The sequence below is a fragment of the Boleophthalmus pectinirostris genome, unplaced genomic scaffold, assembly GCF_026225935.1.
Source record: "Boleophthalmus pectinirostris isolate CB_2022bp ecotype Guang Dong unplaced genomic scaffold, ASM2622593v1 HiC_scaffold_3, whole genome shotgun sequence".
Lineage (NCBI taxonomy): Eukaryota > Metazoa > Chordata > Actinopteri > Gobiiformes > Gobiidae > Boleophthalmus > Boleophthalmus pectinirostris.
In genome coordinates this window covers 14,888,616-14,903,716 of record NW_026571299.1, presented here as the reverse complement: position 1 = coordinate 14,903,716, position 15,101 = coordinate 14,888,616, and the positions used below count along the sequence as shown (strand labels likewise).

Sequence of the window (15,101 nt, the reverse complement as noted above, 5' to 3'; positions counted from 1 at the left end):
GCCACATTATGCGAAACAATAGCATCGCCATGGAGATGAGCAAGAGGCAGACCCTTGTTTATATAGAGCCTACCCAGAGTCTAAATTTGTAGCCTTCCTATTTTCATTCTAACAGGTGCATTGTGTAACTTTTCTGATAGAGGATCCATCAGCTTTTCTCCCTGGAGATGTTATTGGTTTGTCTGGAATGCCTCGCCGTATGGTATTAAACCTTTCCATTACCATGGAGACCAAACCAGACTAGGGCTGGGTATCATTAAGAAGTTGCCGATATGATGCATACCTCGATACATAGGCCACGATACGATACATATCTCGATACAGTGCACTTTTGATTCGATATGATATTTATTTCAAATCAATTTGATATGGTTCAATAAAAAATAATGGTTAAATCATGACTGTGATACTAAAAGTCTTTGTTAAACCGCTTCTTATGCAAAGGTAATATGAAACGCAAACATTTTAATCGTCAAAACAGTGAATATGTCAAATGTGTTGCATAAATGAGTTTCCTTCCTCTAAACAAGCACCAAAACTGTAGCTCTAAAACTAAATAATTTAGTAAAATATTCCAAAAAATACTCTTGGCAATATATCGATACAGCAGCCCATGATATTGATATTGTATCATCACATTAAATGATATATCGATATTTTTGATATTTTTGCACAGCCCTAAATCAGATCAAATTACAAGTCAGATTCAAATTTGAGAGGCAATTCTGCTCCCAGTCAGAATTTTCTACATATTTTTAAGCTATAAAACAACCTATATTTTAATAAATGTAAGGTAGAGCTGTTTAATGTCACACTGTGGAACATTCCAGGCAGAGCACTGACATATCCATGGAAACAAGCAGGTAATGGATCTTCAACCAGAAAAGTTACATAGTGCACCTTTAAAATAGTTGACAATAATTCTGGAAGTGCACATTTCTCTGAGCAATAACTGGTTTATTGACGCCAAGTCCCACCTGCTTTAAACTATTAAACAAAATACTCGATGCTTTGATCTGGTTGGCGACTTTGCCTGGGGTAGACAACTAAATAAGTTCTGTCATAGTCTGTTTGACTGTAAATTATTTTTGGCAAAGTCATTGTAGATTTCCTTGGCTGAATGCATAACTTGAATTGCCTGTGGTTATGGGCTATATTATTTTGGCTCGGGACTACAAAAACAGACTGACAGGTTTATGCTTAGACTTAGACAAACTTTATTGATCCACAAGGGAAATTATTTGGACACAGTAGCTCACACATTACAATATATTATAATAATAACAACTCTTATGTAACAGATAACTCCATGTCCTGTCAGTCATTATATCATCTTTGCACTGTTTTTCCTTGCCACCTCTTGTATATAGCTGAGATATATTTGTTTTAATAGATTTCTATATTTAATTTTTACATGTACATATACATTTATATAATTATGCCATAGTTGATACCGGTCTCTTGCTATTTTTGCTACTTTTTTCAAATTTATTATTACTATTTATAGGTTTTGTCTTTTTATTATAATATATCGTAATGTGTGAGGTACTGTGTCCATATAATTTCCCCTCTGGATCAATAAGAAAAAGTTTGTCTAAGTCTAACAAAGAGCAAAATATAAATGATAATATAAATTCAAACTAAGTAGAAACCTTATAATTGAGGAGTGATTGTGCTCATTGTTAGATCTCTGGTTTAATAACTTGCTGGACAAAATTATTTGGACAGAGTAGCTCACAATGTATTATAAATAACAAAGAGCAAAATAAAATATAAAGGGTAATATAGGGTGACCAGACGTCCCTATTTATCCAGGACAATCCCAGTTTTGAGTCCTGTGTCCCCTGTCCCAGCAGATTTATCCCAAGCCAGTAATTTGTCCCAGTTTTATACAAGAAATGTCTCAGGTGTTCCCTATTTTTTGACCAATTTGATCCCTGCCAACAGTAAAGAGAGGCATAAATTGTCAATTGTTTAGGTAAAATACAGAAAAGCAGCTAAAAAATTACTAAAACACCAAGAAAATGTGACTATACTGACTCACATTAGTCCTGAGTTCATAACAATTTTCCTTAATTACACACTGGTTTCACAATTTTATTATTACAAACCACCCCAAACTAGGGTTGTCACAGTGTTTTCTTTTGAAAATCCGGTCATCCTATGGTAATAATAAATTCAAAGTAGCAAATACCTGAGGATTGTGACTGTGCACATTGTTAGAGCTCCGGATTAGTCCTAACTTGCTTAATCCTTGCCCATGTTTGTGTAGGACTTGTGCTCACAATATATTATAAATAACAAAGAGCAAAATTAAATATAAATGGAAAAAAAATAATAATAATATAATAAAATAATCATAATAATAAATAAGTAGCAAGGATTGTGACTGTGCACATTGTTAGATCTCTGGTTTAGTGCTAACTTGCTTAATCCTCGCTAGTATAAGTGTAGGACTCGTTTAGGACTTGTGTAGGACTTGTGCAGGACTTGTGTAGGACTGGAGTAGGTGCCCTGGCTCGCTGTAGTGGTTGGGTGCCGCTGGGTGCTCTGCAGAGGCAGTGACGTCAGCCGCCTGCCTCTCACTCCCTTCCTGCTGCATCACAACAGCCCCAGCCGCGCATAGCTCCGTACTAGCTCCAGTGACCAGCGCACTCAGCTAATTCATTCATTAAACACATATCCTCACTGACGGCGCTATACTTCACCCACGACAGCGTTCCGACACGGGGGAGGAGACCGACAGGACTTGGTTGCAGTGCGATCGCCCCGCTCCAGCTGCTGTTGGGATATGGCCAGGCCGGAACAGGTTCTGCTCTTGGAGCCGCAGCACGAACTCAAATTCAGAGGTATGAGCCCGGGAGAGAGGGAGGGCCTGGCTCGGGCTGGAGGAGGGGGGAACTGCCTGTCCCTACGGGGTTTAGGAGCAGGGGCATTCCAATGTTACCATGACCGAGACGTACAGACACTGTGGGTCCCGTTGGGAGCCAAACGCGCCTCATCAAAAGCCAGATACCTCTTCTAATAAGGACGGCAGGTCAAGTGACAGCTAGCTGGCTAGTTAGCTCCCTGGATTAGCTTCCAGAGGCTAAGCTAGCCAGGCCCAGAACAGTCACTCCCCGATTTGCGTCGGTCCCTGGTCCCTGCCCGATCTGTCTCGAAATGCTCAATGCGCATGCGTGAGCCGGTATTCCATCTTTGGTACAACAGGCCAACTTGGGCAAATAATATTGACAAATGTGTCATTTTTGGTTATACTCGGCTTATATTAACGATTTGTTGATGTAGACAGTTATTGTAATTAGCGGAGAAACACATGTACGTTTGCTGAAGGATCTGCACTTAAGCAATATCAAACGAAAAAGGAAACGACAAAGAATCAATAATTTATGATAAATTATTGCAATGTTTCTTTGAAGTTATACGCACATGTGTATTAGCTTTTTCCATAAGAGACTTCTGTTGTGTATTGAGGCTTCGATTGTATTTGTATTCAAATGAGCAAAGGTCTGACCCAAATCAGGTAGTGACACAAATCTGGCAGTGACATTACGTATTCCCAATGCAGCTACTATTCAAACAAACATTACATTTATAACATAACTGTGTCAAGATGGAAGTTTGGTAGTATTTTAGTCTGTAATCCCTTCTATTATAAAACGTTATATTGAAGCTAAACTGGTACATCTTTAGCAGGTGTAATGTAGCTAGGGGCTAACATTAGCTCACTCGCTCATTGGCTGACTCGCTCCGTTGGCCACCCAGCTGTCAAGTAATAACGTGACAGCTCACAGCACAGACACACTGGACAACCTCTGCTTGTTTATATGTATTTATCTACAGGTCATCAGCATGTCCGCAACGCTTATCGACATCAGAGACCAGCTCGACATTTGGCTGCAAGATGTTAATGCTGCAAGGCCCAATTTTGTTACATAAACTCACATGGTATTACTCTAACTTGGATTACTAAACACATCACGCCACGTATTAAACAGTGCACATTACACCTGAGAAATCTAACAAAAACTATTAACTATAAACAGGACAGTACTTTATAATTTATTATCGTGAAATCCTACAATATTCTGGATTCTTTATGCTGTGGACAAATCCTGACACATCAACTTTGTGCTCTTCCTTAAATATAGGTTGTATAACTTCCAAACTCCTATTGAAAAAAAGGTTGAGTTGCCAATAAATCTACATTTAAAATATAAATAAATTGCGCGGGTTTCTTATGGAAGGCAGCTAATGTCAATAGATACTATTACGACGATTGATTACTAAACCGTGTTTTGTGATCTACCATTTTTTGTGCACTGTGGTGATCCATTGCTCTTGACAGATCAGAAATGGGTCAAATGTAGAGGACATAATTAATCTTCGGGGGACAGATTGCAAATACATTAACCTAAAAAGTTGTAGATGTAAATAGCTACATGTTTACTATAGAGATTTCATTTCAGCAAAGCTATTACTTTTCCAGTTGTTCCATTAATAATTTAAGTTCATGTTTGCAATATGTATCATAACACAGAAGACCTTTTGACTGCATACTCAAATCACATGTGTTATGTTAGGCTGAAACTATATAGACACATGCATTGTACCAGAGCATCAGTGGACCATGCTGTAGAAAATATGCTGTGTCGAACCATTTATAATTCATATACTATTTATTTTTAACGATGCTTGGTTGTTGTTTTTTTAATCAAATTACTATTATATATGCAATTTGGCATTCAACTGGCCCTGTAACAATAGTTACTATATTAATCCATATATGACAGCTGGAACAATATATTTTGAGGGCTCAGTATTTATTTGATATTTAATTTCTTTGCAATAGTGGGGAGATTTTTGCCATTTTTATGTGATATGATCAGATTTGAGCTGCAGAGGGTTGAATTTCTAACTTCTATTTATTAATTTATTGCAGCACTGGCTTTTTAATGATGATGTATATTTAAAAATCTGTTTACTAGCATTATTCTGCTTTGTGTCAGTGGCATGAAGTAGTTTCAGTATTATCGTTTATCGCAGTAATTCTACGTAGCAATATACCGTGCTTCAAAATTTGTTACCGTGACAGACCTACATTCTATATATTTTATTTTCAGATTGTTTTTGATCAGGTGTTTTCTTTTCTATAGACCTTTTAGCGAAGCCCTGACTTCCCTCACTGTCATTGCAGAGAATAGGAAGTGTCAGGGGCTTGGGCCATTCACTGAAACCTTATCTTTTGCTGTGAGCTAATTCAAAAATAGCTCAATGCCTCCACTACAAATGCTGTAGTAGCTGAAACAGATCATCAGGGAAGTTGAATCATAAACGAATGCAGTATTTTTTTTTCTTTTGACATGGCATTTCTTGTAATTTGAGCTTGTACAATTACAGTATAGCCTCTCTAACCTTATAACTTTAAAGGTGCATTGTGTAGCTTTTCCATCAAATGCTCTTCTCTGTGGAGATGTTATTGCTTCATTTGGAATGTTTGACAGTTTCTATCTTCATGGAGACCAAACCAGGCAAAGTTACAGGTCAGATCTGTGGACAAGCAACCCCGCTCACACTCAGAATGCCTGTTTTTCTAGATATTTTTAAGCAATAAAACTGTAATTTAATAAATGTAAGGTAGAACTGTTTAATGTCATACTATGGAACATTAAAGGCAGAGCAATGACATCCATAGAAACAATCAGGTGACGGACCCCCAACCATAAATTTACTACATTTTACCTTTTAATATTGTCTCATGGTAAGCATAAAAAGAACTCCAGTGTAGGGCTGCTTGACTGAATTTCCAATATGAATGGTCACAATTACCAAATCGCAAGGGCTGCAAATTCTTGGTAACTGAGATTATTGTGACCTTTTCTCTGTAAAAGGATCTTGTGATATTTGTTATTTTATTATATTGTAATGTTTGGGCAGCCCTACTTTGGTCCCGGCTCTATGGTTAAGAATGACTGGGTTAGGTTACATCTACTGAAGAGTGCAACAATTATTATAATAATTTGCCAAGGAACTGATGCTTTTACCAAATACAATTCATGAGAAATATGTTACGATAAAACGACTTAGACTTAGACAAACTTTATTGATCCACAAGGGAAATTATTTGGACACAGTAGCTCACAGATCACAACATAGCAAAGGAGAAATTCAATTCTGTTGACTGGACAAAAGATTATACGTTTCGCAGCTCATTCGATCAAAAAACTTGACTTGAATTTCTCCTTTGATATGGATTCAACCAGGACAACTCAGGGATTACACGAACATCACAATATATTATAATGACAAAGAGAAAAAATAGAAATGTATTAATAAAAAAGCTCAATACATTAGATAAAAAATTACTGAGGCACTCTATTCTTATTGTTGTTTATGTTTTTTGGAGGGTTTATAACATGCCCCTCCCCTAAGACTGTCTTTTGTAAACATGCACTGATATATTTGCCTATTGTCTTGATTGGTTTCATCTTGTATCAGGCCTGTCAACAGAAATAAGGGGGCCTAGGGCAAGAAGCTTCACATGGGCCCCCATTTAATCTAAATTAATATGAAGAGGTTCCAGTTCTGGGCCCCAAAAACCCTGGGGCTTTTGACAACAGACCCCTTTATTCCCCCTCGTCTACTAGAGATGTAACAATATCCAAATTTCTCAGTTCGATGTTTTCATAATATGCATCTCACGGTACGATATTTATTGTGATATTTTGTAGAGACTATCGGAATTGTGAATATACTACTTTGTTCTTTAAATGCCTTGACAAGTCTCTGTTTCTGTCATAAACTAAAGAGTTAAGAACTAAAAGTGCTTAAGTTATTTTATTGTATAAACTGGACTGAAACAGAGCAAAGGATCACGGGTCTGTTTCTTTTAGCTGTTATTGCACCATAACACTGAATTTGAGCAAAGTCACTTGAGATTCGATATATTGTGTTGGCCCGCGATATTTCGGTTATTGTTACATCCCTACTGTCTTTTTGCTAATAATTTCTCTTCCATGTTGTGTGCAGGTCCTTTCTCAGACGTGGTCACCACAAACCTCAAGCTCTCCAACCCCACAGACAGGAATGTGTGCTTTAAGGTGAAGACGACAGCACCGCGCCGATATTGTGTGCGACCAAACAGCGGGATCATCGATGCGGGAACCTCCATCAATGTCTCAGGTAAGGCATAAGACCACGCTCCTGAGTAAGTCTTCATCAACAAAATGAAATCGTATCTTGAATGATTGCAATAAGTGTGTAAGTCAGAAAAGACGGCCTGTGAGCAAAATTCTCAAACTACGAATAGTGCAACATCTAAAATCTAAAAAAAATGCGTTTTCCTAATTATTATTATGTTACTGTTTTGTTCACTGTCTTTCTTATTATTCATTTATTTATTTATTTAATACTACAAATGATCAATCAATCAATAAATAAACACAAACTATTGACAGAAAAACTGAAAAAACAGTGCAAAACTTGTAATGTATATAAATCAATTTATGTAATAAAATGTCTTCTCCTCTGTAAACAGCAAATTACTCGGTCTCTATATAAGGTTTTATATATACAACTGTTATCCCTGATCAAAAAATATAGTCATTGTGTTATTTTTTGTTATAAACATGATTGCATTACTTCTAAACTAACTCCAAAATTCTTCCGCCCAGCTCAAACTAAATTTTAAATTCAGAAACGAGTGGCAGGACAGTAACAAAAACTTGTAATCGATATTGTGCTTATTTATTATTTTATTTAATATGCTTTAATGCACCTTCTATCCTCCTCTTTACAAAAGATCTTAACAGGAGGCTTTCTAGAATAGATCAGCTTAACATTAGCTCTCATTACCACTCTATTTTCTAACATTACGTCTGGCCTATATCAGGTTAATTATGTCCAATCACTTCCTCAAATTACTGCCCATTTAGCTATTTGGCTTGGAGCTTTTCTTAACACTATTTTGAACCAGGCTTATTCTCAGTGCGTTTTGAGTGAGTTGCATACAGTAGTCAGTGTATAGTATTTCTCGTGTGTGCCACCTTTGCCATTTCTGTAGTGGACTCGTTTTACGTCTGCTCAATCTTATGTCAACAGCTCCTGTGAAGTGTGTCAGTGGGACCTGTGGTTAGCGGGCCATGACAAATCTGCACTGTCCACTTTGTTCGGTGCCAACATTTTTCACCCCTATTAGGCTACAGGCTGTCCCTAATGGAAAACATATAGAGGGGCTTTTAGCTGGACCAGACTGTTGTTCTGGTGGTAATGATTGTGGGGTTGTATCAGGTACTTCCCAACTGCCTCTGTTAAAGGACAGACAGAGCACAGTACATCCAGACAGATGATGCTACCAGATAACTGCATTGCACTTTTGGCTTAATAGGATTTGACTTATTACGCAGTTTGGTTTGACTCTAAATATTCTATTGTATTAAACTTGAGCCAACCAAGTCTTACGTGGCATCTGTCTCATGCTTGTCTCCATGGAGATGTATTTTGCTGTGCCTGGAATGTTCCACAGTTGTACTGACAGACCGGGATGCACCAGTCCATCTTTTTTGTACCTTTATTAACCAATACTAGGACAGAGACTGAAAATATAATTTATCTCCTTTTTGGGCTGGGTATTATTAAGAAGTTGCCAATACAATACATACCTCAATACACAGGCCACAATACGATACTAATCTCGATACAGTGCACTTTTGATTCTATACAATATATTTCAAATCAATTTGATACGGTTCAATAAAAGATGTCTAAATTATGTCTGTGGTACTAAAAGTCTTTGTTAAACAACTTCTTGTGCAAAGTTAATATTAATATTAATGAAACACAAACATTTTACTCATCAGAACAGTGAATATGTCAAATGTGTTGCATAAATGAGTTTCCTTCCACTAAACAAGCAACAAAACTGCAGCGCTGTAACAAAATAATTGAGTAAAATATACCAAAAAATACTCTTAGCGATATATTGATACAGCAGTCACTGATATCGATACTGTATCATCAGATTAAACGATACGATATATCGATATTTCAATATTTTTGCACACCCCTATTTCCTTTTACACACAGCCAGCATATGGTTAAAAGGATCCAAATGTGTTTTGTGGCTCAGTTGCTTAGAGTGCTTGTCCACTGATCTGAAGGTTGGTAGTTTTATTCCCACTCTTCACATAAACATCATTGGTGAGTGGTCAGATCCACTGACCCTTAGGTTGGTGGTGTGATTCCAGCTCCTACAGATGAATGCTAATGTGGAGTCCTTGGGCAAGACACTTAACTCTCCTTGGCCCAATGTCTGTGTACACTGGTGTATGAATGTGTGTGAATGGGTGAGTGTTTCCTTGATGTAAAGCGCTTTGGGTGCCTTGAAGGTGGAAAAGCGCTATATAAAACTGTTATTTATCATTTCAAGTAACTATAGAACAGATTTGTAAAAACATAAATTTCATATTCTGAGACTTTTGGGCCAACATTGGACAGTAAATCATCTTATACACCAGTTTATATTCCAAAATGGGATATTGACTGAACTGATATCCAATCCTCCAAAATGTTCAATATCATCTCTGATATCAAGATGCCAGTATCAAATCGGTGCATCTCTATCCACAGATCCGACCTGTAACTTGGCCTCATGTCATCATCTGCTTCCCTGTGGAAATATATTAAGTTTAATGCCATACTGCAGAACATTCTAGCAGCATTTACATCACCGTGAAGACAAGCAATTGACAGACCTGGCCTCCACCACAAAAGTAACATATTAAATGGTTTCAGTAGGCAACATTTGTGGAAAAAAATCTTGATGATTAAACAGAAAAGAAAAATTGAAATGCTTACTCCAAGTGTGACCTCACCTTACCTTACCATGCTGATGAGAATGCCACTGCTTGAGAAAATCGCCCCATGAAAAACAATATCTAAAATAAAACTATATGGCTGTCTGTTTGAACTTCAGTCAAGAGGGGGATAACAAGCCAGGACTCATGGGATCAGATCAAATTGAATAAGCAATGTCAGCAGGGAGATCTGAAATGAAATCACTGCCTCAAAAAATCTAGTATTAAACTCACCATATTATGCTATTTTCTGTTATTTGCTATAATGTTTCCTCATCAGAAACACCCCTGGAGTTGTGTTTTGTTTCATTCACACATGCTGAACACACAAACCCTGCATATTTAGGCTGAGTTCTCAAACAGAAACCACTCTTTTCCACCTTGTGATGTCATATGGTAACACAGGAAGTGCTTCACTGTCTTTTAAACTCCAGACACCTTCACTAGAATCAATTGGATAATTTCAGCCCTGGAATTGCGCGTTTCTACTGAACAAAAGGTAAACGTAGCTATTAACTTGAAAACTACTGCCTCATGACATCACAAGGTGGAACAGAGCATTTTGAGCTTTGGAGAAGTAGACAGACTAATAATAAAAGGTCACTCAAACATGAATGAAACAAAGCACAACTCCAGATACGTTTTTGAGGAGATAACAACATTATAACACGACTTAAAGCTCACAAAAGTCACTTCTGCGCGATATAGGACCTTTAATTCTTAACTCCACGAGACTTTACTCTGGACTTGGAGGAGAAGTGGCGTGTTTTGAAGGTAAACCCAGCTGCAAGTGTGTACATGACTGATGCCATAGTTACAGGAATGTAGCGGGACCCACTGGTACTGTAGAACCATGGAAAAATATGTGGCATGGATGTTCCAAAAATTCACAAAACCTCGCACTGAGAGGTGAAACATTTTTACATGTTTTGAGGAGAAAGAGAGCTGTGGCCTGTTTTGGTCCATAGCCAAGTTAAGTATAGGGTAGAAAAGTATAGAATTTACTTAAAGAACTGTTATTACTTACAGAAGATCCTGCAATGTTTTTAAGAATATTTAGTGTTCAAATCATAGACTGTATACAGAAGTGGACTAAGTAAGTGTGACTTTATCCATAGCATTAGGCTCCAGTCAAATGAAGCTCATCGAGGTCGTCAGTTATGGAGCGAATTAGTTGCCAGGTTCCATATTAGGAAAAGGAATTAATTTAGGGACAAAATAGCTAAATAAAAACACCAGAGCCATGTAGAGCGGATTAATACGAGTATTTTTAGACCAGAATGATGAGAACGGACAATGTTTTTTCAGTACAAAGTGAATTGGAACATGGAAGCCAGAAGCATGTAATATATCCACAATCTGTACAATATTTTCGCGATATGTTTTTCAGTTTACGTATTTATTGCAATATTTTGTGGAGGTTAACAAAATTGTGAATATGCCAGTTTTTCCTTTTAATATGCCTTGGCAAATCTTTGGTTCTGCCATAATCCAAATAATCACTATCAAATAATCAAGTGCTTAAGTTATTTCTTCGTGTAGTCTGCACTGAAAGGAGCAAAGGATCATGGTCTTATAATTCCCTCTCTTTTTTAGCTGTTGCTACACCAAAACAATGTATTTAAGCAAAGAAATTTGTAATTTGATGTATTATCTCCATGGAGATAAGCAGGTGACAGACTGGAAAGGTTACGCAACGCACCTTTAACTTGGATAGACTTTTAGATACACAAATATTACTAATACTGTTTCAGATCCTACCGTGTGTAAATGCCACTCTGAGGACAAGATGATAGTGCCAAAAATGTGCTTCCTTTTTTGGGCACAGTTTGGGTTCAGAGGGACAGCGCCACTTAATATAAACACAGAGAAACTAAAACACAGAATGCAGTAATTGTTTTTCAATGGGGATGAGACCAGATCCGTGAGGAAAATGATGTCAACAAAGCTGTAGTGTAGTTATTAGTGTTGTCACAATACTAAAATGTCAAACTCGACTTCCGGATACTCAATATTGCTTCTGATACCATGATAATAATATTCTTTAGACAATAAAATGTGATCTGATGTGGTGTTATATCTGTGTAATCCCAAAGTCCATGGGCGTATACTACTCTATGTGGTGTTATATTTGTTCTGATACAGTTCAAGATCATTTTAAAACTATTCAGGAAGGGTTCATTTCTGTCCTGTGAATGTGACTTTTTAGGATCGATACCTGCTCAAAATAGTATCTAGTTTCAATACTCGTTTTAGTATCAATTAGTGTCTGATTTTCAAAATTTAAATGAAGTCGAAATCTTTTTTTCTCTTGTTCACGTGGACCCCACACCGTCTCTCAACTCGTCACAATCGTGATTTCTGAAGATGATGATTCAACATTTATAAAGACCATATATGAGCTTTAATATTTAATGTTGTATTTACCCTTCACCAAATTAAGCTGCGAAGGGAAATATTAAAATTACTTGTAAGTAAGCAAGGGATGTGAATATATATTTATGGAAATGGGTTATAAGTTTGATTTTGATGTGTGATTTTGCAAAAATTTACCCATAACCACCTAAAAAAAATTTAAAGCAAGTGACACTAAATAGAAAATATCTGCCCTATGATGCCAGAAATAAACCTGTAGACCTAATATAATTTGTTTGTAATGTTTTGTAACACCTTTACATTCAAAGCAACTGTTGATTCTGAACATAAGGTTATTGATTATTTCTTTCAATTTTTGTAATTTAATAGAACAATAATTGAAATCACGATTATAAACTTAACTAATTATTAACTGCCCTGCCCTATTTTCCTCTAATATCCTTGATCTAGCTCCCTGTGCCTCTATGTAAATTTGCAGATTCGGAAACAATTGGATTGGATTCAATGAGAGAATCAAATACAAACAAGGAACAAGCAGGTATAAAGGTCATTGTCTGGGCCCATTCATTAGCTTCACTGCCCTTTGACCAGCTTAGCCTGTTAGATAATGGTGACCAGGGTGTGGCTCCTGCGTGTCTCTCTTCTGTGTCACAGACTGTGAGCTGTGTCATGTTTTCTTTTTTACCTGAAGTTGAACCTAAAGCAGACGCATACATCAAACACATATCTGGGCTGGGGAAATATAAACATACCATACATACTTGTGGCAGATTCTTGTGGTGTTGTATCATAGAGGAAACTGTTGGGTGTTTGATGAATCATAACAGAATGGGCTGATTGTTAGAGCTGGACAGCTGTAGGTCTGTCACAATTTGTGCATGAGAGATGAAACAATAAGTTTTGGGGTCAGTATTTATCATGGGTACTTTTATTTGTACTAATGAGTAACATTTTTTTCATTTTATAGAGGGTTTAATAAATAACTTGTATGACTCATTTAGTGTTTGTCTGTTGCAGCTCATGTTCATTAACAATACTCAATATTGTGGAATAGTTTTTTGGGGTCCTGCTTTAGGGTTAGTGACGTTATGGCATTCAGTACTGACATTTATCTTCTATAACTTCTATAAACTTCCAAATTTGTTATGTGATAGGCATAGACATTTGTGATCTTTTTGGCACCATAACATTAGCCAGGCTGGCACCACCTAGTGCCTCCGCTCAATTTCATTTCTCTCCAGCAACTTGATCAGGAATCAGAATACACTAGACGGTTCGCAAAGACCCCGGAAGTGCGAGTTCGTGCACCAGCCAATCAGCGAAGAGCCATACATTCTGTGTTGGCAACCAGAATATAGCCTACAAAGTAAAAAAGCATCGGCACACTAACTAACAATAACACACTAATCAGTACTAAAACACATATTTAAACTTGATATCCATGTGAACAAATACTAATAATGTTTTTTTAAAGTTATTTTGCACTAAAAAATAAGGATGCACCAATCCAATATGGGAATGCCCACATTTACAGAATAAATCTGCTCACTGATCGTAGTCGCCCAGAAAGTCTCAAAATGTTTGAATTTTTATTTATACAAATCTGTTCTGTACTATAAATTTCAGGTCCTTAACACATATGGATCAGTTTTGTCTCATTTTATAAGAAAAATAAATGCTGTTTTCTGTCGTTTGCACTGGTGTCAATCGGCCCATATTGGGTATCGGCACATACTTAAAGCTATAGTATCGGAATCGCTATCGGAACTGAAAAATCCCTACTAAAAACACAAAATGAAGAAACCAACTGTAATTTTCTGTCAGATGGCAGATCTAAATGTCTTTTAAATGACTTTTACTCTTCTTTACTCAGTAATAACAGTAGTAAATTTTATTTATATTTTCCTGCTGACCATAAGCAGTTGGCATAGACTATGAAACCTTTGGGACATTAGAAGAATTTGTTACAATTTCCTGTAATAGAACAATGAGCCAAGATTCAAATATTTACTGACCATGAAAATGCCCTGTCTATTCTGAGTGTGTTCAAAAGAGTCTCAGTTCCTTCAAAAAATAATTACCGTAATGTTAAACAATTAGCGTTTCCTGGTTTCGGAAATTACTGCCACTTTTAATGCAAGACCCCTATATCAGAGCACTGGATAAAACAGACTTTGTTGATGACGATTTAAAAATATTTTGACTAGCTCTGGGTTGAGGCATTTCATGGTCATTAGCGTATCTCAAAGATGTAAAATATTTTGCAGCCTCCCTCTCCCGTGTTGTCCTTTGGGATGGGCGTGCAAATTGGCTGGAACTTAAACAGGACATTCCCAATCTGTTTCTGATTTCAGATCTTATTGAACTGACCTGATTGCACCAACGCTAAACTGCATTTCGGAGGTTTCCCTTAAAACTGGGGCCAGTGCCAATTTGTAGTTTGATTTTCTCCAGAAAAAGTAATCGACCCAGTATATTACCAATTAATCAAGTTAATATACATTTGTTGGCGTATAAGTTTTTTTAAAGAATGTTTTTCATCATTATCATCATCATCATCAAACTGTATTGGATACTCCACTTGGATATTCCACAGTAACAAAAACTACACACCCAAACTTAGTGGTAATACTGGCAATGATAGTAGTCATAGTTGTTGTAGTAGTTCCTTAAATATACAGTATTTTTATTATTTACACAGAAAATCTCTAAACATTTAATCTAGTGACCATAGACTGTATGGACATAGTTAACCCTCTAGCCACTGCGTTTCGAATAGAAAGTGAGCATGGAGGTGCTTCCAGCTCCATCAACTCTGGCTCCAGTTGACTTTACATTGAAAAAGATTGTCACCTGTATTAACCCGGTCTA

At 36.8% G+C, this 15,101-nt stretch overlaps 1 protein-coding gene across 1 annotated transcript in view; it reads left to right on the top strand.

The window, feature by feature from the left end:
- Window positions 1-2,586: 2,586 nt before the first annotated feature.
- The window catches only part of LOC110155828 (vesicle-associated membrane protein-associated protein B-like), a 30,341-nt gene continuing 17,826 nt past the window's right edge, over window positions 2,587-15,101 (top strand). The window contains exons 1-2 of the mRNA XM_020919998.2: window positions 2,587-2,849; window positions 7,030-7,182. Coding sequence (XP_020775657.1) covers window positions 2,792-2,849; window positions 7,030-7,182 — 211 coding nt within the window. The 5' untranslated portion in view covers window positions 2,587-2,791. The remainder of the gene's footprint in view (window positions 2,850-7,029; window positions 7,183-15,101) is intronic.